This window comes from Scyliorhinus torazame, chromosome 18 (assembly GCF_047496885.1).
Source record: "Scyliorhinus torazame isolate Kashiwa2021f chromosome 18, sScyTor2.1, whole genome shotgun sequence".
NCBI classification, from domain to species: Eukaryota; Metazoa; Chordata; class Chondrichthyes; order Carcharhiniformes; family Scyliorhinidae; genus Scyliorhinus; species Scyliorhinus torazame.
The window spans coordinates 59,373,672-59,400,467 of record NC_092724.1 but is presented as its reverse complement, the minus strand read 5'-3'; the positions used below and the strand labels follow the sequence as shown (position 1 = coordinate 59,400,467).

Here is a 26,796-nt window from a genome sequence, read left to right as displayed (position 1 = left end):
TGGGGGAGGTGAAGGTGGTGGGTGGTGTGGGTGGTGAGGGCGGTGGTTGGTGTGGGAGGTGAGAATGGTGGGTGGTGTGCGAGGTGAGGGTGGTGGGTCGTGTGGGAGGTGAGGATGGTGGGTGGTGTGGGAGGTGAGGGTGGTCGGTGGTGTGGGAGGTGAGGATGGTGGGTTGTGTGGGAGGTAAGGGTAGGGGGTGGTGTGGGAGGTGAGGGTGGTGGGTGGTGTGGGAGGTGAGGGTGATCGGTGGTGTGCGAGGTGAGGGTGGTCGGTGGTGTGCGAGGTGAGGAGGGTGGGTTGTGTGGGAGGTAAGGGTAGGGGGTGGTGTGGGAGGTGAGGGTGGTGGGTGGTGGGGGAGGTGAGGGTGTTCGGTGGTGTGAGAAGTGAGGGTGTTCGGTGGTGTGGGAGGTGAGGGTGGTGGGTGGTGTTGGAGGTGAGGGTGTTCGGTGGTGTGGGAGGTGAGGGTGGTGGGTGGTGTGGGAGGTGAGGGTGATCGGTGGTGTGGGAGGTGAGGGTGGGGTTTGGTGTGGGAGGTGAAGGTGGTGGGTGGTGTGGGAGGTGAGGGTGATCGGTGGTGTGGAAGGTGAGGGTGGTGGGTGGTGTGGGAGGTGAGGGTGGTCGGTGGTGTGCGAGGTGAGGATGGTGGGTTGTGTGGGAGGTAAGGGTAGGGGGTGATGTGGGAGGTGAGGGTGGTGGGTGGTGTGGGAGGTGAGGGTGATCGGTGGTGTCGCAGGTGAGGGTGGTGGGTGGTGGGGGAGGTGAGGGTGTTCGGTGGTGTGAGAAGTGAGGGTGTTCGGTGGTGTGGGAGGTGAGGGTGGTGGGTGGTGTTGGAGGTGAGGGTTTTCGGTGGTGTGGGAGGTGAGGGTGGTCGGTGGTGTTGAAGGTGAGGGTGGTCGGTGGTCTGGGAGGTGAGGGTGGTGGGTGGTGTGGGAGGTGAGGGTGTTCGGTGGTGTGGGAGGTGAGGGTGGTCCGTGGTGTGGGAGGTGAGGATGGTGGGTGGTGTGGGAGGTGAGGATGGTGGGTGGTGTCGGAGGTGAGGGTGGTCGGTGGTGTGGGAGGTGAGGATGGTGGGTGGTGTCGGAGGTGAGGGTGGTGGGTGGTGTGGGAGGTGAGGGTGGGGGTTGGTGTGGGAGGTGAAGATGGTGGGTGGTGTGGGAGATGAGGTTGGTGGGTGGTCTGGGAGGTGAGGGTGGTCGGTGGTGTGGGAGGTGAGGATGGTGGGTGGTGTGGGAGGTGAGGGTGGTCGGTGGTGTGGGAGGTGAGGGTGGTCGGTGGTGTGCGAGGTGAGGATGGTGGGTGGTGTGGGAGGTGAGGGTGGTCGGTGGTGTGGGAGGTGAGGTTGGTGGGTGGTGTGGGAGGTGAGGATGGTGGGTGGTCTGGGAGGTGAGGGTGGTGGGTGGTGTGGGAGGTGAGGTTGGTGGGTGGTCTGGGAGGTGAGGGTGGTGGGTGGTGTGGGAGGTGAGGGTGGTCGGTGGTGTGCGAGGTGAGGATGGTGGGTTGTGTGGGAGGTAAGGGTAGGGGGTGGTGTGGGAGGTGAGGGTGGTGGGTGGTGGGGGAGGTGAGGGTGTTCGGTGGTGTGAGAAGTGAGGGTGTTCGGTGGTGTGGGAGGTGAGGGTGGTGTTGGAGGTGAGGGTGTTCGGTGGTGTGGGAGGTGAGGGTGGTGGGTGGTGTGGGAGGTGAGGGTGATCGGTGGTGTGGGTGGTGAGGGTGGGGGTTGGTGTGGGAGGTGAAGGTGGTGGGTGGTGTGGGAGGTGAGGGTGATCGGTGGTGTGGAAGGTGAGGGTGGTGGGTGGTGTGGGAGGTGAGGGTGGTCGGTGGTGTGCGAGGTGAGGATGGTGGGTTGTGTGGGAGGTAAGGGTAGGGGGTGATGTGGGAGGTGAGGGTGGTGGGTGGTGTGGGAGGTGAGGGTGATCGGTGGTGTGGCAGGTGAGGGTGGTGGGTGGTGGGGGAGGTGAGGGTGTTCGGTGGTGTGAGAAGTGAGGGTGTTCGGTGGTGTGGGAGGTGAGGATGGTGGGTGGTGTTGGAGGTGAGTGTTTTCGGTGGTGTGGGAGGTGAGGGTGGTCGGTGGTGTGGAAGGTGAGGGTGGTCGGTGGTCTGGGAGGTGAGGGTGGTGGGTGGTGTGGGAGGTGAGGGTGTTCGGTGGTGTGGGAGGTGAGGGTGGTCGGTGGTGTGGGAGGTGAGGATGGTGGGTCGTGTGGGAGGTGAGGATGGTGGGTGGTGTCGGAGGTGAGGGTGGTCGGTGGTGTGGGAGGTGAGGATGGTGGGTGGTGTCGGAGGTGAGGGTGGTGGGTGGTGTGGGAGGTGAGGGTGGGGGTTGGTGTGGGAGGTGAAGATGGTGGGTGGTGTGGGAGGTGAGGTTGGTGGGTGGTCTGGGAGGTGAGGGTGGTCGGTGGTGTGGGAGGTGAGGATGGTGCGTGGTGTGGGAGGTGAGGGTGGTCGGTGGTGTGGGAGGTGAGGGTGGTCGGTGGTGTGCGAGGTGAGGATGGTGGGTGGTGTGGGAGGTGAGGGTGGTCGGTGGTGTGGGAGGTGAGGTTGGTGGGTGGTGTGGGAGGTGAGGATGGTGGGTGGTCTGGGAGGTGAGGGTGGTGGGTGGTGTGGGAGGTGAGGTTGGTGGGTGGTCTGGGAGGTGAGGTTGGTGGGTGGTCTGGGAGGTGAGGGTGGTGGGTGGTGTGGGAGGTGAGGGTGGTCGGTGGTGTGCGAGGTGAGGATGGTGGGTGGTGTGGGAGGCGAAGATCGTGGGTGGTGTGGGAGGTGAGAGTGTTCGGTGGTGTGGAAGGTGAGGGTGGTGGGTGGTGTGGGAGGTGAGGGTGGTCGGTGGTGTGGGAGGCGAGGATCGTGGGTGGTGTGGGAGGTGAGAGTGTTCGGTGGTGTGGAAGGTGAGGGTGGTCGGTGGTGGGGGAAGTGAGGGTGGTGTGGGAGGTGAGGATGGAGGGTGGTGTGGGAGATGAGGGTGTTCGGTGGTGTGGGAGGAGAGGGTGGTGGGTTGTGTGGGAGGTGACGATGGTGGGTGGTGTGGGAGGTGAGGGTGGTGGGTGGTGTGGGAGGTGAGGATGGTGGGTGGTGTGGGAGGTGAGGGTGGTCGGTGGTGTGGGAGGTGAGGGTGGTGGGTGGTGTGGGAGGTGAGGATGGTGGGTGGTGTGGGAGGTGAGGGTGGTGGGTGGTGTGGGAGGTGAGGGTGGTGTGTGGTGTGGGAGGTGAAGATGATGGGTGGTGTGGGAGGTGAGGGTGGTGGGGGGTGAGGGTGTTCGGTGGTGTGGGAGGTGAGGGTGGTGGGTGGTGTGGGGGGTGAGGGCGGTCGGTGGTGTGGGAGGCGAGGATGGTGGGTGGCGTGGGAGGTGAGGGTGGTCGGTGGTGTGGGAGGTGAGGGTGGTGGGTTGTGTGGGAGGTAAGGGTAGGGGGTGGTGTGGGAGGTGAGGGTGGTGGGTGGTGTGGGAGGTGAAGATGATGGGTGGTGTGGGAGGTGAGTGTGTTCGGTGGTGTGGGAGGTGAGGGTGGTGGGTGGTGTTGGAGGTGAGGCTGTTGGGTGGTGTGGGAGGTGAGTGTGTTCGGTGGTGTGGGAGGTGAGGGTGGTCGGTGGTGTTGGGGGTAAGGATGGGGGGTGGTGTGGGTGGTGTGGGAGGTGAGGGTGTTCGGTAGTGTGGGAGGTGAGGGTGGTCGGTGGTGTTGGAGGTGAGGGTGTTCGGTGGTGTGCGAGGTGAGGATGGAGGGTGGTGTGGGAGGTGAGGGTGGTCGGTGGTGTGCGAGGTGAGGATGGTGGGTTGTGTGGGAGGTGAGGGTGATCGGTGGTGTGAGAAGTGAGGGTGGTGGGTGGTGTGGGAGGTGAGGGTGTTGGGTGGTGTGGGAGGTGAGTGTGTTCGGTGGTGTGAGAGGTGAGGATGGTGGGTGGTGTGGGAGGTGAGGATGGTGGGTGGTGTGGGAGGTGAGGGTGTTCGGTGGTGTGGGAGGTGAGGATGGTGGGTGGTGTGGGAGGTGAGGATGCTGGGTGGTGTCGGAGGTGAGGGTGGTCGGTGGTGTGGGAGGTGAGGGTGGGGGTTGGTGTGGGAGGTGAAGATGGTGGGTGGTGTGGGGGGTGAGGGTGGTGGGTGGTGTGGGAGGTGAGGTTGGTGGGTGGTGTGGGAGGTGAGGTTGGTGGGTGGTCTGGGAGGTGAGGGTGGTGGGTGGTGTGGGAGGTGAGGGTGGAGGGTGGTGTGGGAGGTGAGGATGTTGGGTCGTGTGGGAGGTGAGGATGTTCGGTGGTGGGGGAAGTGAGGGTGTTCGGTGGTGTGGGAGGTGAGGGTGGTGGGTGGTGTGGGAGGTGAGGGTGTTCGGTGGTGTGGGAGGTGAGGGTGGTGGGTGGTGTGGGAGGTGAGGGTGGTGGGTGGTGTGGGAGGTGAGGGTGGGGGTTGGTGTGGGAGGTGAATGTGGTGGGTGGTGTGGGAGGTGAGGGTGTTCGGTGGTGTGGGAGGTGAGGGTGTTCGGTGGTGAGGGAGGTGTGGGAGGTGATGGTGGTGGGTGGTGTGGGAGGTGAGGGTGGTGGGTGGTGTGGGAGGTGAGGATGGAGGGTGGTGTGGGAGGTGAGGATGGTGGGTGGTGTGGGAGATGAGGATGGTGGGTGGTGTCGGAGGTGAGGGTGGTCAGTGGTGTGGGAGGTGAGGGTGAGGGTTGGTGTGGGAGGTGAAGGTGGTGGGTGGTGTGGGAGATGAGGTTGGTGGGTGGTGAGGGAGGTGAGGTTGGTGGGTGGTGTGGGAGGTGAGGATGGTGGGTGGTGTGGGAGGTGAGGGTGGTCGGTGGTGTGCGAGGTGAGGATGGTGGGTGGTGTGGGAGGTGAGGATGGTGGGTGGTGTGGGAGGTGAGGGTGGTGGGTGGTGTGGGAGGTGAGGTTGGTGGGTGGTCTGGGAGGTGAGTGTGGTGGGTGGTGTGGGAGGTGAGGGTGGTCAGTGGTGTGGGAGGTGAGGTTGGTGGGTGGTGTGGGAGGTGAGGATGGTGGGTGTTGTGGGAGATGAGGGTGGTCGGTGGTGTGGGAGGTGAGGATGGTGGGTGGTGTGGGAGGTGAGGGTGGTCGGTGGTGTGGGAGGTGAAGGTGGTGGGTGGTGTGGGAGGTGAGGATGGTGGGTGGTGTGGGGGGTGAGGGTGGTGGGTGGTGTCGCAGGTGAGGGTGGTGGGTGGTGTGGGAGGTGAGGGTGGTGTGGCAGGTGAGGGTGGTGGGTGGTGTGGGAGGTGAGGGTGGAGGGTGGTGTGGAAGGTGAGGGTGGTGGGTAGTGTGGGAGGTGAGTGTGGGGGTTAGTGTGGGAGGTGAGGGTGTTCGGTGGTGTGGGAGGTGAGGATGGTGGGTCGTGTGGGGGGTGAGGATGGTGGGTGGTGTGGGAGGTGAGGGTGTTCGGTGGTGTGGGAGGTGAGGGTGGTGGGTCGTGTGGGGGGTGAGGATGGTGGGTGGTGTGGGTGGTGTGGGAGGTGAGGGTGGTGGGTGGTGTGGGAGGTGAAGGTGGTCGGTGGCGTGGGAGGTGAAGGTGGTGGGTGGTGGGGGAGGTGAAGGTGGTGGGTGGTGTGGGTGGTGAGGGTGGTGGTTGGTGTGGGAGGTGAGAATGGTGGGTGGTGTGCGAGGTGAGGGTGGTGGGTCGTGTGGGAGGTGAGGATGGTGGGTGGTGTGGGAGGTGAGGGTGGTCGGTGGTGTGGGAGGTGAGGATGGTGGGTTGTGTGGGAGGTAAGGGTAGGGGGTGGTGTGGGAGGTGAGGGTGGTGGGAGGTGTGGGAGGTGAGGGTGATCGGTGGTGTGCGAGGTGAGGGTGGTCGGTGGTGTGCGAGGTGAGGAGGGTGGGTTGTGTGGGAGGTAAGGGTAGGGGGTGGTGTGGGAGGTGAGGGTGGTGGGTGGTGGGGGAGGTGAGGGTGTTCGGTGGTGTGAGAAGTGAGGGTGTTCGGTGGTGTGGGAGGTGAGGGTGGTGGGTGGTGTTGGAGGTGAGGGTGTTCGGTGGTGTGGGAGGTGAGGGTGGTGGGTGGTGTGGGAGGTGAGGGTGATCGGTGGTGTGGGAGGTGAGGGTGGGGTTTGGTGTGGGAGGTGAAGGTGGTGGGTGGTGTGGGAGGTGAGGGTGATCGGTGGTGTGGAAGGTGAGGGTGGTGGGTGGTGTGGGAGGTGAGGGTGGTCGGTGGTGTGCGAGGTGAGGATGGTGGGTTGTGTGGGAGGTAAGGGTAGGGGGTGATGTGGGAGGTGAGGGTGGTGGGTGGTGTGGGAGGTGAGGGTGATCGGTGGTGTGGCAGGTGAGGGTGGTGGGTGGTGAGGGAGGTGAGGGTGTTCGGTGGTGTGAGAAGTGAGGGTGTTCGGTGGTGTGGGAGGTGAGGGTGGTGGGTGGTGTTGGAGGTGAGGGTTTTCGGTGGTGTGGGAGGTGAGGGTGGTCGGTGGTGTTGAAGGTGAGGGTGGTCGGTGGTCTGGGAGGTGAGGGTGGTGGGTGGTGTGGGAGGTGAGGGTGTTCGGTGGTGTGGGAGGTGAGGGTGGTCCGTGGTGTGGGAGGTGAGGATGGTGGGTGGTGTGGGAGGTGAGGATGGTGGGTGGTGTCGGAGGTGAGGGTGGTCGGTGGTGTGGGAGGTGAGGATGGTGGGTGGTGTCGGAGGTGAGGGTGGTGGGTGGTGTGGGAGGTGAGGGTGGGGGTTGGTGTGGGAGGTGAAGATGGTGGGTGGTGTGGGAGATGAGGTTGGTGGGTGGTCTGGGAGGTGAGGGTGGTCGGTGGTGTGGGAGGTGAGGATGGTGGGTGGTGTGGGAGGTGAGGGTGGTCGGTGGTGTGGGAGGTGAGGGTGGTCGGTGGTGTGCGAGGTGAGGATGGTGGGTGGTGTGGGAGGTGAGGGTGGTCGGTGGTGTGGGAGGTGAGGTTGGTGGGTGGTGTGGGAGGTGAGGATGGTGGGTGGTCTGGGAGGTGAGGGTGGTGGGTGGTGTGGGAGGTGAGGTTGGTGGGTGGTCTGGGAGGTGAGGGTGGTGGGTGGTGTGGGAGGTGAGGGTGGTCGGTGGTGTGCGAGGTGAGGATGGTGGGTGGTGTGGGAGGCGAGGATCGTGGGTGGTGTGGGAGGTGAGAGTGTTCGGTGGTGTGGAAGGTGAGGGTGGTGGGTGGTGTGGGAGGTGAGGGTGGTCGGTGGTGTGGGAGGCGAGGATCGTGGGTGGTGTGGGAGGTGAGAGTGTTCGGTGGTGTGGAAGGTGAGGGTGGTCGGTGGTGGGGGAAGTGAGGGTGGTGTGGGAGGTGAGGATGGAGGGTGGTGTGGGAGATGAGGGTGTTCGGTGGTGTGGGAGGTGAGGGTGGTGGGTCGTGTGGGAGGTGAGGATGGTGGGTGGTGTGGGAGGTGAGGGTGGTGGGTGGTGTGGGAGGTGAGGATGGTGGGTGGTGTGGGAGGTGAGGGTGGTCGGTGGTGTGGGAGGTGAGGGTGGTGGGTGGTGTGGGAGGTGAGGATGGTGGGTGGTGGGGGAGGTGAGGGTGGTGGGTGGTGTGGGATGTGAGGGTGGTGTGTGGTGTGGGAGGTGAAGATGATGGGTGGTGTGGGAGGTGAGGGTGGTGGGGGGTGCGGGTGTTCGGTGGTGTGGGAGGTGAGGGTGGTGGGTGGTGTGGGGGGTGAGGGCGGTCGGTGGTGTGGGAGGCGAGGATGGTGGGTGGCGTGGGAGGTGAGGGTGGTCGGTGGTGTGGGAGGTGAGGGTGGTGGGTTGTGTGGGAGGTAAGGGTAGCGGGTGGTGTGGGATGTGAGGGTGGTGGGTGGTGTGGGAGGTGAGGGTGATCGGTGGTGTGGGAGGTGAGTGTGTTCGGTGGTGTGGGAGGTGAGGATGGTGGGTGGTGTTGGAGGTGAGGGTGTTGGGTGGTGTGGGAGGTGGGTGTGTTCGGTGGTGTGGGAGGTGAGGGTGGTGGGTGGTGTGGGAGGTGAGGGTGTTGGGTGGTGTGGGAGGTGAGTGTGTTCGGTGGTGTGGGAGGTGAGGGTGGTCGGTGGTGTGCGAGGTGAGGATGGTGGGTTGTGTGGGAGGTAAGGGTAGGGGGTGGTGTGGGAGGTGAGGGTGGTGGGTGGTGTGGGAGGTGAGGGTGATCGGTGGTGTGGGAGGTGAGGGTGATCGGTGGTGTGGGAGGTGAGTGTGTTCGGTGGTGTGGGAGGTGAGGGTGGTGGGTGGTGTTGGAGGTGAGGGTGTTGGGTGGTGTGGGAGGTGAGGGTGTTGGGTGGTGTGGGAGGTGAGTGTGTTCGGTGGTGTGGGAGGTGAGGGTGGTCGGTGGTGTTGGGGGTAAGGATGGTGGGTGGTGTGGGTGGTGAGGGTGGTGGGTGGTGTGGGAGGTGAGGGTGTTGGGTGGTGTGGGAGGTGAGGGTGTTCGGTGGTGTGGGAGGTGAGGGTGTTCGGTGGTGTGCGAGGTGAGGATGGAGGGTGGTGTGGGAGGTGAGGGTGGTGGGTGGTGTGGGAGGTGAGGGTGTTCGGTGGTGTGGGAGGTGAGGGTGTTCGGTGGTGTGCGAGGTGAGGATGGAGGGTGGTGTGGGAGGTGAGGGTGGTCGGTGGTGTGGGAGGTGAGGGTGTTGGGTGGTGTGAGAGGTGAGGGTGATCGGTGGTGTGAGAAGTGAGGGTGGTGGGTGGTGTGGGAGGTGAGTGTGTTCGGTGGTGTGGGAGGTGAGGGTGGTGTGGGAGGTGAGGGTGGGGGTTGGTGTGGGAGGTGAAGATGGTGGGTGGTGTGGGGGGTGAGGGTGGTGGGTGGTGTGGGAGGTGAGGTTGGTGGGTGGTGTGGGAGGTGAGGATGGTGGGTTGTGCGGGAGGCGAGGGTGTTCGGTGGTGTGGGAGGTGAGGGTGGAGGGTGGTGTGGGAGGTGAGGGTGGAGGGTGGTGTGGGAGGTGAGGGTGGTGTGTGAGGTGAGGATGGTGGGTGGTGCGGGAGGCGAGGGTGGTCGGTGGTGAGGGGGGTGAAGGTATTCGGTGGTGCGGGAGGCGAGGGTGTTCGGTGGGAGGTGAAGGTATTCGGTGATGTGGGAGGTGAGGGTGGTGGGTGGTGTGGGAGGTGAGGATGGTGGGTTGTGCGGGAGGCGAGGGTTGTCGGTGGTGCGGGAGGCGAGGGTGGTCGGTGGTGAGGGGGTGCGGTATTGTGATGTCCGGGCCCCTGCCGAGTAACTCACCCACCCCCCAGTTGGTGAAACGCCTGTCGACTAAAGCATCCCGTGCTCGCTGACCCTGCCGATAGTGTCGTGCAACCTTCCGTGCATGGCTAGCCCCCATGTCCCGCTCATTGTCCCCCTCACTCCCCTCATCCTCCTCGTCTGACAAGGCCTGCCCTTGATCCTCATCCTCCTCCAGCACATCGCCCCTCTGCTAGGATATATTGTGGAGGTTTGCAGCAGACCACAACGATGCGGCCAACCCTCCTGCAAAGGGTGCGGCAAGAAGGGCCATTTTGTGGGGGTTTGCCAGGCACGAGCGGTGACTCCGGGCTGCCACAGCGAACTTCCCCTCGGGCCCCAGGCGGCCAGCAGTCACCAGCACCCCCGTATCCTCGGGCCACGTGCGGCCCCTGGGCGCCGCCATCTTGTTCCCCGGACACCGCACTGGACGGATCGGCGCCGCCATTTTGTCCATCTCCGACCACCATGTGCGACCCATGGGAGACGTCATCTTGGATGGGGCCCAGGACCCCAGCCCGGCCGACTATACACTGTCCGATCAAAATTTACTGCGTCTGGCCTCGGTAACTCTGGACCAAACTTGACATCGAACACTCTCAACAGCAACGACAACGGTCTTCATCAATGGCCACGAGGCTCCCTGCCTGATCGTCTCTGGGAGCACGGAGAGCTTTATACACCCCGACACGGTAAGGCGCTGTTCACTTTTTACCCACCCTATAAATCAAAGACTCTCCCTGGCCTCCAGTTCCTACTCAGTGGAGATAAAGGGGTCCTGCCTAGCAAACCTTCCCCCCCCCTCCCCCCTTACTGTCTGCGGCTTCTCGACACTTAAGGTCGACCCGCCTTCCCTGTTTGCGAACCTCACCCCGGATTGCAAACCCGTCGCCACCAGGAGCAGACGGTACAGTGCCCAGGACCGGACCTTCATTAGGTCGGAGGTCCAAAGGCTACTAAGGGAAGGGGTCATTGAAGCTCGCAACAGTCCGTGGAGAGCCCAAGTAGTGGTGGTAAAGACCGGGGAGAAACATAGGATGGTCATTGATTACAGTCAGACCATCAACAGGTTTACGCAGCTGGACGCGTACCCTCTCCCCCGCATATCCGACCTGGTAAACAGGATCGTGCATTATAAGGTCTTCTCCATGGTGGATCTCAAGTCTGCCTACCACCAGCTACCCCTCCGCACGAGCGACCGCAAATACACTGCCTTCGAGGCAGATGGGCGGCTCTATCATTTTTTAAGTGTTCCCTTCGGTGTCACTAACGGGGTCTTGGTCTTCCAACGCGAGATGGACCGAATGGTTGACCGGTACGGCTTGCGCGCAACGTTCCCGTATCTCGATAACGTCACCATCTGCGGCCATGACCAGCAGGACCACAACTCCAACCTCCGAAAATTCCTCCAGACCGCGAAAATCCTTAACTTAACGTACAATAAGGATAAATGCGTATTTAGCACCGACCGTCTAGCCATTCTCGGCTACGTAGTGCGAAATGGAGTTATAGGCCCCGACCCTGAACGCATGCGTCCCCTTATGGAGTTCCCCCTCCCTCACTGCCCCAAGGCCCTGAAGCGCTGCCTTGGGATTTTTAGTTACTACGCCCAGTGGGTCCCTAACTACGCAGACAAAGCCCGTCCCATGATCTAGTCCACAACCTTCCCCCTGTCGATGGAGGCCCGCCAGGCCTTCAGACGCATCAAAGCAGACATTGCAAAGGCCACGATGCACGCCATCGACGAGTCCCTCCCCTTCCAGCTCGAGAGCGATGCATCCGACGTAGCTCTGACGGCAACCCTCAACCAAGCGGGCAGACCCGTGGCCTTCTTCTCCAGTACCCTCCATGCTTCCGAAATCCGCCACTCCTCAGTCGAAAAGCAGGCCCAAGCCATAGTAGAAGCTGTGCGACACTGGAGGCATTACCTGGCTGGCAGGAGATTCACTCTCCTCACTGACCAACGGTCGGTAGCGTTCATGTTCGATAATGCACAGCGGGGCAAGATAAAAAAACAACAAGATCTTGCGGTGGAGGATAGAACTCTCCACCTACAACTGCGAGATCTTGTATCGTCCCGGGAAGCTAAACGAGCCTCCTGACGCCCTGTCCCGCGGCACATGTGTCACCGCACAAGTGGACTGCCTCCGAGCCCTCCACGAGGACCTCTGCCACCCTTCGCCATCCCCTGCCCCGACATGACCGCCACCACCGTCATCAAGGCCCTCCATGGTATCTTTGCACTGTTTGGTTTCCCCGCTTACATACACAGTGATAGGGGTCCTCCTTTATGAGCGACAAGCTGCGTCAATTCCTGCTCAGCAAGGGCATCGCCTCAAGCAGGACGACCAGTTACAACCCCCGGGGAAACGGGCAAGTAGAGAGGGAGAACGGAACGGTCTGGAAGACCGTCCTACTGGCCCTATGGTCCAGGAACCACCCAGTCTCCCACTGGCAAGAAGTCCTCCAGGAGGCCCTCCACTCCATCCGGTCATTGCTCTGTACGACCACCAATCAGACACCTCATGAACGTCTCCTTGTCTTCCCCAGGACGTCCTCCTCCGAGACCTCGCTCCCAACCTGGACCCATCCTGCTCCAAAAACACGTGCAGGCGCACAAGTCGGACCCGTTGGTCGAGAGGGTCCACTTGCTGCACGCTAACCCCCAGTACGCCTACGTGGCGTTCCCTGACGGCCGACAAGATACGGTCTCCCTATGGAAACTGGCGCCCGTCGGATCCCCACACGCACCCCAACCACCACCCGCACCCCACCACTCTGCAGCACTTCAAAAGGGGGGTCAGTCCTCCCGCCGCTCCTGCCTGGGCCCTCCCACCCACCCACTACAGGCAACACCCTCCCAGGTCAACGCTCTCCCCACCAGCGCCGTCTAGGGGTGACGAAACTGCCATGGAGGCCGAAGCCATGCTCCCGAAGTCGCAGGCGCCTGGACCCCCACCGGAATCACCACCGAGGCCCAGACGATCCCAGAGGACGACCAGGGCACCCGACCGACTGATTGCTTCATCTTAACCGATCTGTAACTGTAAATAATAAACACTGACTGTATATATCTGCCATGACTGTAAATACCCTATAAGCACTGTAAGGAGGTATCACGGTACCTCCATATCTGATCATACCATGTTGAATACAGTTGTAGCCACTGGCCACCACCCACGCCGGACTTTTTAACAGGGGGTGAATGTGGTATTATCAGGTATTGCAGCACCCGAGAGGCTGAAGTTCCATTGGTCAAACCTGGGGGTTTACCATTGGCTGTATAGTATGTAGCTCCGCCCAGATAGGTGGAGTATTAAGAGTCGGTGCCGTCCCAGCAGTCCTCATTCTGTACCTGAGCTGCTGGGGAACAGTTCTAATCTATTAAAGCCTTCAGTTATGCAGTAATTGATCGTGTATCAATTACAAGATAAGGGGAGAAATGAAAGAGAGAACTAGTCCCTTCCTGAAAAGTGATATTCCCTCACCCTCCCTCATGTTGGTTAGACAGTGACATTGGTGGAAACCTGGGAGCAGCTTCTCAGGGAAGAATTGATCCAAAGCTGGATGTCAGCTTCCATTCTATTTGGACTGGGCTCTGTAGTCTACCATGAATATTGTAAACATTTTGTAACTGGAGAATTGGAAAAGCAATTAAAAGAGATTTACCCGAGCAGTATATGGATAATCTGCAGCCGTGTTGATGCCTTTATTGTCGATCACATAGGTAAAGGCACGTTTCATCCATCCACCTTCACATCCATAGTTATTATATAGTTTGGTACAATCAACCAGGTTCTGTTCACTCAGGGAAATCAGTTTTCCATGTTTCCGAGCCCACTGCCCTTCAATGGCACCGGTCGCACTGAAAGCCCAGCAAGAACCACAGCTTCCCTGGTCATGACAGAAATAAAATAACATTCTGATTAAAAATTCCGGGTGTGATCTAACCGATTTGCAACAGAGCCCCATGTCGAGCGCGTTTAGCCGGGTGTTTCCCTGCACTCACAGCGCCGAGAATCATCATTCTATCTAACTGGACTTTGTTTCAATCCGGGGCCTCAGCGGTGAACACCCCACCGAGGCCGCAGTTAGTCCCATTTCCTGCACTGAGGAACTCTGCTCGCCAGAACTCCTCAGTGCAGGAGGAGATAGACCCCCCCCCCCACCCGACCTGACCCATCCCTGGATCTCACCCCCCCAAAGTACTAGGTCACAAATATGGGGGTTCTTGAGCCCCTGCACCCTACCCAGACATGCAGGGCATCCCCAGCCCGATACCTAGTGTGGGAAAAATGCCATCCCTGTCAGTGCCCCTGACAACTAGCAGTGCAATGTGGGCAGTGCCAGGCTGGCACCCAGGTCACACTGCCAGGTTGCCAGGCTGGCACTGCCAAGGTGGCACCAGTAGTGCCAGGGTGTCGGCCTATCTCGAGGGCAACCACCTGTCGGATCCCCTGGGAGATCCCCTGCCTCAACTGCCATTCCTCCTTGTTCCCATTTGTGGGAACCAACAGTGAACAGCTCTCGCCTGAGTTCTCCAAGGTGAAGAGGTCAGAACCCAAGGCCTTGGCAGATCAGGCGAGCTGCATATTAGAGTGAGTCCAGCTGTCTCACTCTAATACACAAATGTGCCGAATACTGATCCTGTCTACAATGGGCAGGATTCAGATTGCAACATTTTGCAAGATCCCCTGTTCTGGCGCACCACCCGGTCAGCAGATCGCGCCCAAAATCTTTGCATTGGCAGGTGCAATACAGATTTACACCAAGGAAGTTAGTTCATCTTTTTGATGAGATTTCTAGAAGACACATGGGATCAGTGAGTGTCTGTGTGGCAGGTTTGAGAGGGTATGGATTTCACTCTTACTCTTTAGTGCTGATTCTGATTAAGCGGGGAATAATTAGAGAAGAAAGATTGGGGATGGAATCATGGGTAAAGTAAGTCAGCCCGCTGCTTGTGACCCAGGTTTCAATCCACGTGTGGAGGAAGTGTTTCCAGCTGTTTCAGCTGGAGCTCAGGGTTGCCGAGCTGGAGGGGAAGCTTAACATCAGGGAGGATGGGAGTTTCCTGTGTTCCAGGACATGGTCACTCCCCAGCCAAGGAGAGTTAAGGATGGGAGGTGGGTGCCTATCTGGAGAAGTAGGAAGAAGCAGAAAGTACAAGTATTTTCGGGGAGTCACTCTCAAACAGATACACAGCTTTGGTGATGGCTGGGAGCGACAACACCTCAAAGGGATGCAGACCAGATTATGGCATCATTGGGCAAGGGACTCCAGAGAGGAAGAACACTATGGAATAGAAATGTAATTGATACAGGAGATTCCATAGTTAGGTGTTTCTGTAAATGTTGTCGGGAGTCCTGCGAGGTAAGTTGCCTCACTGATGTCAGGGTAAAGGATATCATTAAGAATATTCTGCAGGATGAAGGGGGTGAGCCAGAAATTGAGTCAGTATCAATGACATCGAGTGGATAGGGATTGTGGGCCAATGGTCAGAGTTTCAGGAATCATGGAGAATGGTAACAGCTCCGGATTACTCTCCCGACTAGCGAGAGTAGAAATAGGAAAATCGGGAGGATCAACGTGTGGCTTGAAGTGCAGTAAATGAGGGCTTCAGGGCATTGGGACCAGCTCTGGTACAGGAGGCACCTACTCGAAAAGAACACGTCACATCCCATTCGGTCTGGGACCAATTTCCTCAAACAAAAGTTCACCACTCTGGTTGGGGAGGGTTTCAATTTAATTGACAGTGGGGTAGGCACAAGAAAGTAGTAAAGTGGAACAAGGTGCTTCAAGTGAGAGTGTTGGATACTCCTCGGGAGCCTGAGCTCACTTGGTTAGACAGCTGGTTCATGATGCAGAGCAAGGTGAGCAACGTGGGTTCAATTCCTGTACTAGCTGAGGTTATTCATGAAGGCCCTGCATTCTCAATCTTGACCCTCGCCTGAGGTGTGGTGACCCTCAGGTTAAATCACCATTAGTCAGCTCTCCCCCTCAAAGGGAAAGCAGCCTATGGTCATCTTTGGCCTATGGTGACTTTACCTTAATCCTAGAAGGAAATAGTACCACATTCGACAGGAGTCGACTAAGCATGGCTGCAAAGCCAGGTTAAGAATACATTAACACATAGAGTAGTGAATAAAATTGGTGAGTTACAAGCACAAAGATCAAAGTGGAAATATGGTGTAGTAGCAATAATAGAAATGTGGTTAATGGTGCGGACAAGGCTGCGAATATTCAATTATACAAAATGTTCAGAAAAAATGGGGATAGGAAGGGGGAGGTAGGATGGCAGCAATTAGGGAACATACATACAGCATACAGTGCAGAAGGAGGCCATTCAGCCCATTGAGACTGCACGTAAGCCCTCACTGCCACCCAATAACCCCTCGTAACCTTTTTGGACACAGGGTAATTTAGAATGGCCAATCCACCTAAACTGCACGTCTTTGGACTGTGAGAGGAAACCGGAGCACCCGGAAGAAACCAATGCAGACACGGGGAGAACATGCAGACTCCGCACAGACAGTGACCCAGTGGGGATTCGAATCTGGGACCCTGGTGCTGTGAACCCACAGTGCTAGCCACTGTGCTACCAGGTTGATGTTGTGTTGCAAAGGTAGGATGTCCTGGAGGTAACAAGGACAGAATCTACTCATTAGACATGGAGGCAAAACGTGTATGATTACACAACTGGGGGTGGGGGGGCGGGGGGGGGGGGTGGGGGGGCGGGGGGTGATTTTCTAGGAGAGAGGGGTATTATCTAAGTTTCCAGATATGGAATGTGAGACAGAAGGGAAAATGTGCAGGGAAATCACAAAGAAGTGCAAAAGTAGGGAGTGATGATATTGGGGGATGTTACTGAGATAAGCATCAATTGGGAAAGTGTTATAGTAAAGGGAAACGGAAGGAGGCATTTCTGAAATGTGTTCATGAGAATTTCCTTTCCCAGAATGCTTCTGGTCCAATGAGGGAGGAGGCTTTGCTGAATCTGGTGCTGCGAAATGAGATTGTTGTACCCTCAATAACGACGCTTAGAGAGTAAACGGCAAAGAAGGCTTAAATAAGCTAAGAACAAACCTGATGGCGAGACGGGTGCTTACTGGGTGCCGCTCACAAGGCTGCCCCTTATATACGGCTCCCAGGTGGGCAGAGCCGGAGGCGGAGTCCCCCAGGGTTCCAAGCCCGATCCTAAAGTGGACATCTCCTTACATGATGATAAGGGTACAGTAATACAGTAAACGTTCATCACATTCACCCCTTGTTTTTAAAAAAAAGTCCGGCGGGGGTGAAGTACCATCATAAGTCCGTTCGTTTCGGCGGCCTGATCGTCCTCATCGACCTCCTCAGCTCGGGCGGTGGTGGGGCGGACACGGACGTCTTAGTTGAGGGTACGTCCGGGAGCACGGTGGTCGGAGCCTTGGTCCAGCTCGGGGTAGGGGATCGGGGCGCAGGGGAAATAGCTGGGGCTGGGGGTAGTGGTGCCGGCGCCAGCGGGGTGTGTAGAAGAGGGGGCGCTAGGGGGCACACGCGGTCGGTGTCCACCGACGGGGAGTGGGTCCGGGGGGAGGGGTTGTTGTGGGTGCCGGGTCCCTCAGGGGAGCTGTGAGGGAAGGGGCATCTGTAGTGGGGAACCAGCAGGTGCCTGATCCCGGAGGGAAACCGTATCTTGCCTATCGTTGGGGTACCCGACGTAGGCGTAACTGGGGTTCGCATGTAGTAATCAGACCTTCTCGACCTGGGGCTCCTTGCGTGCCTCCGGAGAAGAACCGGTCCCGGAGCCGTCAGCCAAGGAGGAAGCAAAACCCCGGAGGTGGACTTCCTGGGGAAGACAAACAATCGGTTTTGAGGGGTCTCATTCGTGGCCGTGCAGAGGAACGACCTAATGGAGTGCAGGGCATCGGATAGGACCTCCTGCCAGCGGGTGGTTGGGAGACCTCTCGACAGTAGGGCCAGAAGGACAGCCTTCCAAACTGTCGCATTCTCCCTCTCCACCTGCCCGTTTCCCCGTGGGTTATAACTGATCGTTCTGCTCGAGGTGATGCCTTTGCTGAGCAGATACTGACGCAGTTCATCGCTCATGAATGATGTACCCCGGTCGCTGTGGATATAAGCGGGGAAACCAAACAGGGTGAAGATGCTGTGCAGTGCCTTTATCACGGTGGCTGAGATCATGTCGGGGCAGGGGATGGCGAATGAGAAGCGGGGAACTCGTCGATAATGGTGAGGAAATAGCCATTGCAGTTGGTGGATGGGAGGGGGCCCTTGAAGTCCACGCTTAGTCACGCAAAGGGCCCCGAGGCTTTCACGAGCCGAGCCTTGTCTGGTCGGTAGAAGTGCGGTTTGCACTCCGCACAGATCTGGCAGGCCCTGGTCATGGCCTTGACCTCATTTGTTGAGTAAAGTAGGTAGCAGGACTTGATAAAGTAGCCGGGTAACCCCCGGGTGACAGAGGTCATTGTGCATGGCTCCTGCGCGTTGGCGCACTTGCCGCGGGACAGGTCATCTGGGGGCTCGTTGAGCTCCCCTGGACGATACTTGATATCGTACGTGTAGGGAGAGTTCGATCCTCCACCTCAAAATGTTATCGTTTTCTATTTTGCCCCGTTGTGCGTTGTCGAACATAAAAGCTACCGACCGTTGGTCGGTGACGAGGGTGAACCTCCTACCGGCTCGGTTGTGCCTCCAGTGCCGCACAGCCTCCACAATGGCTTGTGCCTCCTTCTTGACTGCAGAGTGCCGAATCTCGGAGGCGGTGAAGGTCCGGGAGAAGAACGCTACTGGTCTGCCTGCCTGGTGGAGGGCAGCAGCCAGGGCGATGTCTGATGCATCGCTCTCTACCTGGAAGGGGATAGTTTCGTCCACCGCGTGCATAGCGTTCTTGATGATGTCGGCCTTGATGTGGTTGAAGGCCGATCGAGCCTCAGCCAACAGGGGAAATATCGTGGTCTTTATGAGTGGGCGGGCTTTGTCCGCATATTTGGGGACCCACTGGGCGTAATAGGAGAAGAGCCCCAAGCACTGTCTGAGGGCCTTGAGGCTGCAGGGGAGGGGAAGTTTCTTTAGGGGGCGCATGCGGTCGGGGTCGGGACCTAGGACCCCGTTTTCCATGACATAGCCGAGGATGGCTAGCCGGGTTGTATGGAAAGAGCATTTTTCCTCGTTATAGGTCAGGTTAAGGGCTAGGGCGGTCTGGAGGAACTTTGAGGTTCGCGTCATGATCCTGCTGGTCATGGCCGCAGATGGTGACATTGTCCAAGTACGGGTATGTAGCCCGCAAACCGTACTGGTCCACCATTTGGTCCATCGCCCTTTGGAAGATGAAGACCCCATTTGTGACGCCGAAGGGGACCCTGAGGAAGTGGAAGAGACGGCCGGCTGCTTCGAAGGCAGTATAGGGGCGGTCTTTTGGTCGGATGGGGAGCTGGTGGTTGACGGGTTTGAGATCGACCGTGGAAAATACCCGATATTGGGCGATCCGATTTACCATTTCTGCTATGCGAGGAAGTGGGTACGCATTGAGCTGTGTGAAGCGGTTTATGGTCTGGCTATAATCCACGACCATTCATTTCTTTTCCCCGGACCGGACTACCACCACTTGTGCTCTCCAGGGGCTGTTGCTAGCCTCGATGACCCCCTCTCCCAGTAAACGCGGGACCTCTGACTTGATGAAAGTCATGTCTTGGGCACTGTACCGCCGGCTCGTGGTGGCGACGGGCTTACAGTCGGGAGTGAGGTTCGTGAATAAAGAGGGGGGTGCGACTTTCAGTGTCGCAAGGCTGCATACCATGAGGGGGGGGGACAAGGGTCCACCGAACTTCAGTGTCAGGCTTCGGTGGCTGCACTGGAAATCCAGTCTGAGCAGCAGGGGGGCGCAGAGGTGAGGGAGGATATACAGTTTGAAACGGGTGTATTCGGTGCCCTGGATCGAGAGATCCGCAATACAATACCCCATGATTTGTACCGAGTGGGACCCGGATGCGATGGCTATGGTTTGGGATGTGGGATGGGTTCGCAAGGAGCAGCGCCTTACCATCTCAGGATGAATAAAGCTCTCCGTGCTCCCGGAGTCGAAAAGGCATGGATTGTCGCGCCCGTTGACCTGGACCTTCATCATCGAGTTCTGCAGATGTTTTGGCCACGTTTGGTCGAGGGTGATCGCTCCCAGTTGCGGGTAGTCCGAGTCCTCAGCCGAGTCGGATTCGTAAAATGGCCGCCGCCATCGGTCACACGTGTTGGGTCGAGAAGATGGCCGCCGACAAGATGGCCGCCCCTGTGATTCGCACGAGGCGGATGACGGTGTCAGAAGGGGGCGTGTCGGGTCGATGCGCAGCCGCATTGCGAGGCCTGCGGGCCTGTAAGCCTGATTTTCGGGCCTGCTGTTCTTTGTGTTTCTGGCCCTTGGACCTGGCCAGGCAGACCCTCGCAAAATGCCCCTTTTTCCCACAGTAGCTGCAGATGGCTGAGTGGGCTGGGTAGCGTGGGCGTGGATGCTGGCCCTGCCCGCAGAAGTAGCACGGTGTGCCCCCCCGGTCTGAGCGGGTCACCATGCGGCGCAGGCTCGTAACGTGGCCAAGTCTGAGGAAGTCAGAGGGGGGCTCGCAGGGTCCGCGGGGTACGTGCCCAAATTATGTCGGGCCACTTCCAGCGAGGAGGCGAGCGTTAGCGTGTCCTGGAGGTCTTTTGCCCCGTTTTCGAGTAGCTGCTGCCGGATGTAGGTCGAGCTTTGCAGGACACGAAAGCGTCTCTGATGTGCAGGTTCATATGAATTTCCCCCGTCACATCGTGATGGTCACAGTCCCTGGCGAGCGCGGTGAGTTTTTCGAAAAATTCGTCTAGCGATTCCCCCGAGCGCTGCTGGCAGGTAGAGAGCAGATACCGGGCATGTACCTCGTTGATGGGTTTGACAAACCGCTTGCGTAGTAACTAGACCGCCTCTTCGTAGGTAGTTGCCTTTTCGAGCGTGGCGGAGATTCTGTGACTCACCCGGGAGTGGAGTAGGCGCAGCTTGCGTGGCCGCAGGATGGGAGTCTCTGAGGAGTCCAGGTAGGCCTCGAAACATCGGAGCCAGTATTAAAACATTTCTTTTGCCTCCAGTGTCCGTGCTTCCGGGTTGAGCTTCTCTGGTTTAAGGCCTGCGTCCATCCTGATGTAGTTTAGCTTATTAATTGTTGTACCCTCAATAGCGATGCTTAGAGAGTAAACGGTAAAGAAGGCTTTAATAAGCTAGGAACTAGCTTGGTGCCGAGACGGGTGCTTACTAGGTGCCGCCCACAAGGCGGCCCCTTATATACGGCTCCCAGGTGGGCGGAGCCAGAGGCAGAGTCCCCCAGGGTTCCAAGCCCGGTTTTAAAGGGGACATCACCTTACATGATGATAAGGGTACAGTAATACAGTAACCGTTCATCACAGAGATGGAGCAAGTGAATGAAGTGTTAATGGGGCAACCAAACCGAACCAAAAACTGACAAGAAAAGCTAGAAGAGATAATGGGTGACCATTAATGCATTGATGTTTCAGATACAGGCGAGGGACATTACAACCAGAGGGAAAGATAGGATCCAAAGCCAGGGCTCCTCGGATGAAGGGGAGATGGGAGATTATGATGAAACAATTAAAGAGATTGTATGATGCATGTCAGGTGAGAAAATGGATATGGGGGCAATAATTGTTGGGCAGGCTGTATGGGAAAGGCTGGTTATGTTTAGAATAGATAATTGCCGTGTCTGACAGCTTTCAGTCTGAATTCTAAAGGGAATGGGAGTGAAGAGAATTATCCAATCTTCCCCAAATGTCGGGGACGTTCCAAAAGACTAGAGTGATAAATGTGACACCCTTGCCCAAGAAAAGATGAAAGAATGGCAGCAAGTTAGTTACTGGTGTCGGCTCACTCAGCTGGTGTCGGGGCTGAGAAACAATGAACTGAAGGCCAATTAACTGCATTGGAGAGTTAATTAAGGAGAGCCAGCCTTGGAAAAAAAAGATGCTGGATTAATCTAATTGAGTTTTAGAATGAAACACCCTCTGGAGTCTGTGTAACAGATCAGGCATTAAATGAGATTGCAGTAATTTAGAATACAAGAACTCGGCGCAGAAGTTGTCAATTCAGCTCCTCAAGCTCGATCTGCCATTCAATACGATCATGGCTCATCTCGGCCTCAACTCCACTTTCCTGCCTGTTCTCCACAACCCTTCACCCCATTACTAATTAAAAATCTGCCCATCTCCTCCTTAAATTTATTCAATATCCCAGCATCCACCACACTCTGGGGTAGTGAATATCACAGACTCACGACCCTTTGACAGATGTATTTTCTCCTCACCTCTTTTAAATCTGCCACTCCTTATCCTAAAACTATGACCTCTCGTTCTCGATTGTCCCACAAGAGGAAACATTTGTTCGACGTCTATTCGGTCAATACCTCTTACCATCTTATATACCTCAATTAGATCTCCTCTCGTTCTTCGAAACTCGAGAGAGTAAAGGCCTAAACTGCTCGATCGCGCCACATCGGTGCAGACTTGATGGGCCAAATGGCCTCCTTCTGCACTATAATGTTCTATGTTCATGATGCCACGGCAACACATTCATAAATGCACATTGACATCCCGTGCTGTCCTTTAGAGTATCATGGTGACACAGTGGTTATCACTGCAGCCTCACAGCACCAGGGGCCAGGGGCCCGGGCTCCATTCCGGCCTTGAGTCACTGTCTGTGTGGAGTTTGCACTTTCTCCCCATGTCTGCGTGGGTTTCTGCCGGGTGCTCCGGTTTCCTCCCACAGTCCAAGGATGTGCAGGTTAGGTGGATTAACCTTACTAAATTGCCAATTAGTGTCTAAAGGTTGGCTGGGATTATGGAGATAGGGCAGGGGAGTGGGCCTGTGTAATGTGCTCTTTCAGAGGGTTGGTGCGGACTCTTTCGGCTGAATAGCCTCCTTCTGCACTGTAGGAATTCTATGGTTCTATTCTTCCATTCTACCTGTTTCACTGGACAGGTCGAACTATCTTTATTAGGTTATAAACAGGTGTTTTATTCTGTTTAATTATTTTTGCCCAACTGTCGTGATTTTAATGCTTTTACATACTCATGTTCTATTTAATATGTGCTCAGACTCACAGAACTTCAAGGTTAAACAGGCAACTGACAGTGATCGAATGGCTTCAGTATATCCCCCACGCAATCGAGGAACTTGTGCTGAGGCGTGCAGGCATTACAGGGCAAGTGTTGAGAGTATTTTACACCGGGTGCCCACAAAGGATTTCCAGCCCGGGCTCAAGAACCAATTCCCCAGTTGTACTATTATTCCTACAAGAAAATCGGTTCAAACTTATGACTATTCGAGTTACAACCTGGATTTCAGGAACCAATTGTGTCAAGTGCCCAAGCAGTGCCTGTAACACCCCTTTGATATCCCAATAGAGGAGAATATCAAGGATTGTGTAGGAGGTAAAAGGTTTGAGTGAGAACATGAATTCCGAATTCAAGATGGAATGTCCTTTTTATTTCTCTATCTTTTTCAAGTCAGAATGTGTGTTTAACTGTGAGACTAATATTTTCTTCAGTTATACTGAGTATTTTTGCAGTCATTTCAAAAGGTACCTGAAGAATAAAATTATTTAATTCAATGGCTTCTTGTAAGCAAGCGTGGTTTTGATAAATTTACGTCTGCTCCTTTTACCAGTTTAAAATATTACGGAATGGAATCGGGGTTATTGAAGTTAACCAAATTATTAAATTGTGAAAACTAGACTTTGATGTTAACCACAGTGAAATTCTTGTGATTATAAATGAGGTGAAAATCATTATTTGATATGAGTTTATTAAAAATTGAATGTTGAGAGTAATTGGTGTTTGTGGAATTCTGTTGAATAATTGGATATATATTCTTTATTGCTATTGGTTCTACTGGAATGCGATAGCCATTAGCAAACTGTCAGCATCTTTCTAACTTAGGATTGATGGAAGTTAAAAGGGTCCTGTGTGCAATAAATATCTGGCAGATCTTTTGTTTCTTTATAGCAATAACGTTGAGAAATCCTCTGATTGGTCTGTTCACTCTTTAAGAGCTAATGAACCTTGAACAGTGCTTAAATAATGGAGAAATTATTGAACGGTTTAATCTGAATTGTAAATAAAGAACGGGGAAAACCATCTTTAAAAATGAGATAAACTAAAATACTATCAGGACCCTGCTACAGAGGCAGAGGCAGCAGGGGGGGGTTGGCGTTGCCGAACTTGCTTCATTATAATTGGACGGCGAATGTGGGCAAGGTGGGGCGGTGGTGGGAAGGACAAGGGGTAGAGTGGGTTAGAATGGAGGAGGAATCTTGTAAGAGGTCTAGTTTGAAGGCTATGGTGACGGTAGCATTGCCAATGGCTCCGAGTAGGTATTCGGGGATCCCAGTGGTGCAGTCCACGGTGAAGATGTGGAATCAGCTGAGGAGGCATTTTCGGATGGAAGGGATGTCGGTGCAATGCCGCTGTGCGAGAATCATGGGTTTGAGCCGGGGGGGGGGGGGGTGGATAGATAGTGTATACAGGAGGTGGAGGGAAGTGGATTTGTATTTGGAGGACGAGTTCGCTTGTCTGGAGGAGCAAAGGGAGAGGGTAGAGCTGCTGAGGGGCAGTGAGTTCAGGTATTTGCAAGTTAGGGACTTTGTGCGAAAGGTTTGGAGAGGGTTCCCTGGATTGCCGGGATACACACTGCTGGAGCGATTGCTACTTCCAGAAGTGGAAGGGGAGACAAGAATTGGGGATATATATAAGTGGCTGGGGGAGCAGTGGGGTGAGCGGGTGGTGAACAAAGAACAAAGAAATGTACAGCACAGGAACAGGCCCTTCGGCCCTCCAAGCCCGTGCCGACCATGTTGCCCGACTAAACTACAATCTTCTACACTTCCTGGGTCCGTATCCTTCTATTCCCATCCTATTCATATATTTGTCAAGATGCCCCTTAAATGTCCCTATCGTCCCTGCTTCCACTACCTCCTCCGGTAGCGAGTTCCAGGCACCCACTACCCTCTGCGTAAAAAACTTGCCTCGTACATCTACTCTAAACCTTGCCCCTCTCACCTTAAACCTATGCCCCCTAGTAATTGACCCCTCTACCCTGGGGAAAAGCCTCTGACTATCCACTCTGTCTATGCCCCTCATAATTTTGTATACCTCTATCAGGTCTCCCCTCAACCTCCTTCGTTCCAGTGAGAACAAACCGATTTTATTCAACCGCTCCTCATAGCTAATGCCCTCCATACCAGGCAACATTCTGGTAAATCTCTTCTGCACCCTCTCTAAAGCCTCCACATCCTTCTGGTAGTGTGGCGACCAGAATTGAACACTATACTCCAAGTGTGGCCTAACTAAGGTTCTATACAGCTGCAACATGACTTGCCAATTCTTATACTCAATGCCCCGGCCAATGAAGGCAAGCATGCCGTATGCCTTCTTGACTACCTTCTCCACCTGTGTTGCCCCTTTCAATGACCTGTGGACCTGTACTCCTAGATCTCTTTGACTTTCAATACTCTTGAGGGTTCTACCATTCACTGTATATTCCCTACCTGCATTAGACCTTCCAAAATGCATTACCTCACATTTGTCCGGATTAAACTCCATCTGCCATCTCTCCGCCCAAGTCTCCAGACAATCTAAATCCTGCTGTATCCTCCGACAGTCCTCATTGCTATCCGCAATTCCACCAACCTTTGTGTCGTCTGCAAACTTACTAATCAGACCAGTTACATTTTCCTCCAAATCATTTATATATACTACAAAGAGCAAAGGTCCCAGCACTGATCCCTGTGGAACACCACTGGTCACAGCCCTCCAATTAGAAAAGCATCCCTCCATTGCTACTCTCTGCCTTCTATGGCCTAGCCAGTTCTGTATCCACCTTGCCAGCTCACCCCTGATCCCGTGTGACTTCACCTTTTGTAATAGTCTACCATGAGGGACCTTGTCAAAGGCCTTACTGAAGTCCATATAGACAACATCCACTGCCCTACCTGCATCAATCATCTTAGTGACCTCCTCGAAAAACTCTATCAAGTTAGTGAGACACGACCTCCCCTTCACAAAACCGTGCTGCCTCTCACTAATACGTCCATTTGCTTCCAAATGGGAGTAGATCCTGTCTCGAAGAATTCTCTCCAGTAATTTCCCTACCACTGAAGTAAGGCTCACCGGCCTGTAGTTCCCGGGATTATCCTTGCTACCCTTCTTAAACAGAGGAACAACATTGGCTATTCTCCAGTCCTCCGGGACATCCCCTGAAGACAGCGAGGATCCAAAGATTTCTGTCAAGGCCTCAGCAATTTCCTCTCCAGCCTCCTTCAGTATTCTGGGGTAGATCCCATCAGGCCCTGGGGACTTATCTACCTTAATATTTTTTAAGACACCCAACGCCTCGCCTTTTTGGATCACAATGTGACCCAGGCTATCTACACCCCCTTCTCCAGACTCAACATCTACCAATTCTTCCTCTTTGGTGAATACTGAGGCAAAGTATTCATTTAGTACCTCGCCCATTGAAGATCAAGGAGAAATGGGAAGCGGAGTTGGGAGGGGCGATCAATTGGGGAATATGGAGTGAGGCACTCTGAAGGGTAAACGGGACCTCCTCTTGTGCAAGGATGAGCCTGATACAGTTTAAGGTGGTGCACAGGGTGCATATGACTCCGGCGAGAATGAGGGTTCTTTCAGGGGGTAGCGGGTGAGTGTGAGAAGTGTAGGACGGGGGCCAGTGAACCACATGCACATGTTTTGAGGTTGCGAAAAATTGGGAAGATTCTGGGCGAGAGTGTTCACAGTCTTAGCCAGGATAGTGGAGGAGGAGGTGGACCGGACCCTTAGGTGGTGATATTTGGAGCAACCGGAGGAAACCAAACACTGGGAGAAGCAAACTTCACACAGTCATCCAAGGCTGGAATCGAACCCTTGTCCCTGGCACTGTGAGGCAGCAGTGGTAACCACTGTGCCACCATCTTCTGTGAGAACACTGAAATAATTCATAATTCATATTATGAACATTGAGCAATTTCTAAATGCAATATTGACTGAATCCAAGTAACGTCTGACTCATGGACGGGATTCTCCCCCACCTGGCGGGGCGGGGGGTCCCAGCGGGATGGAGTGGCGTGAACCACTCCGGCATCAGGCCGCCCCAAAGGTGCGGAGAAGGGGCCAAGCCCTCACCTTGAGGGGCTAGCCCCGCGCCGGAGTGATTGGCACGCCGCCAGCCGGCGGGAAAGGCCTTTGGCACCACGCCAGCTGGGGCCGAAAGGACTTCGCCGATCGGTGGAAGTCCGCGCATGCTCGGGAGCATCAGCGGCTGCTGAATCATCTCCGTGCATGCGCAGGGGGTGTGTTACTTCCGCGTCGGCCATGGTGAAGTCTGTGGCCGAGGCGGAGGGAAAAGAGTGCCCCCACGGCACAGGCCCGCCCGCGGATCGGTGGGCCCCGATCGCGGTGGCCAGGCCACCATGGGGGCACCCCCCAGAGCCAGATCGTCCCCCCCAGGACCTCGGAGCCCGCCCACGCTGCCTAGTCCCGCCGGGAAGAGAGGTGGTTTGATCCTCGCCAGCTCAAGCATTCCAGCAGGGGACTTCGGCCCATCGCGGGCCGGAGAATCGCCGGGGGGGGCTCACCGACCGGCGCGGCACAATTCCTGCCCCCGCCGAATATCCGGTGCCAGAGAATTTGGCAAC

At 56.4% G+C, this 26,796-nt stretch overlaps 1 protein-coding gene across 1 annotated transcript in view; it reads right to left on the bottom strand.

Moving 5' to 3' along the window:
- LOC140395236 (procathepsin L-like) overlaps nt 1–26,796 on the bottom strand; it is a 129,049-nt gene that overhangs the window by 46,264 nt on the left and 55,989 nt on the right. Inside the window, exon 4 of the mRNA XM_072482788.1 lies at nt 12,755–12,979. Within this exon, the coding sequence (XP_072338889.1) occupies nt 12,755–12,979 (225 nt within the window). The remainder of the gene's footprint in view (nt 1–12,754; nt 12,980–26,796) is intronic.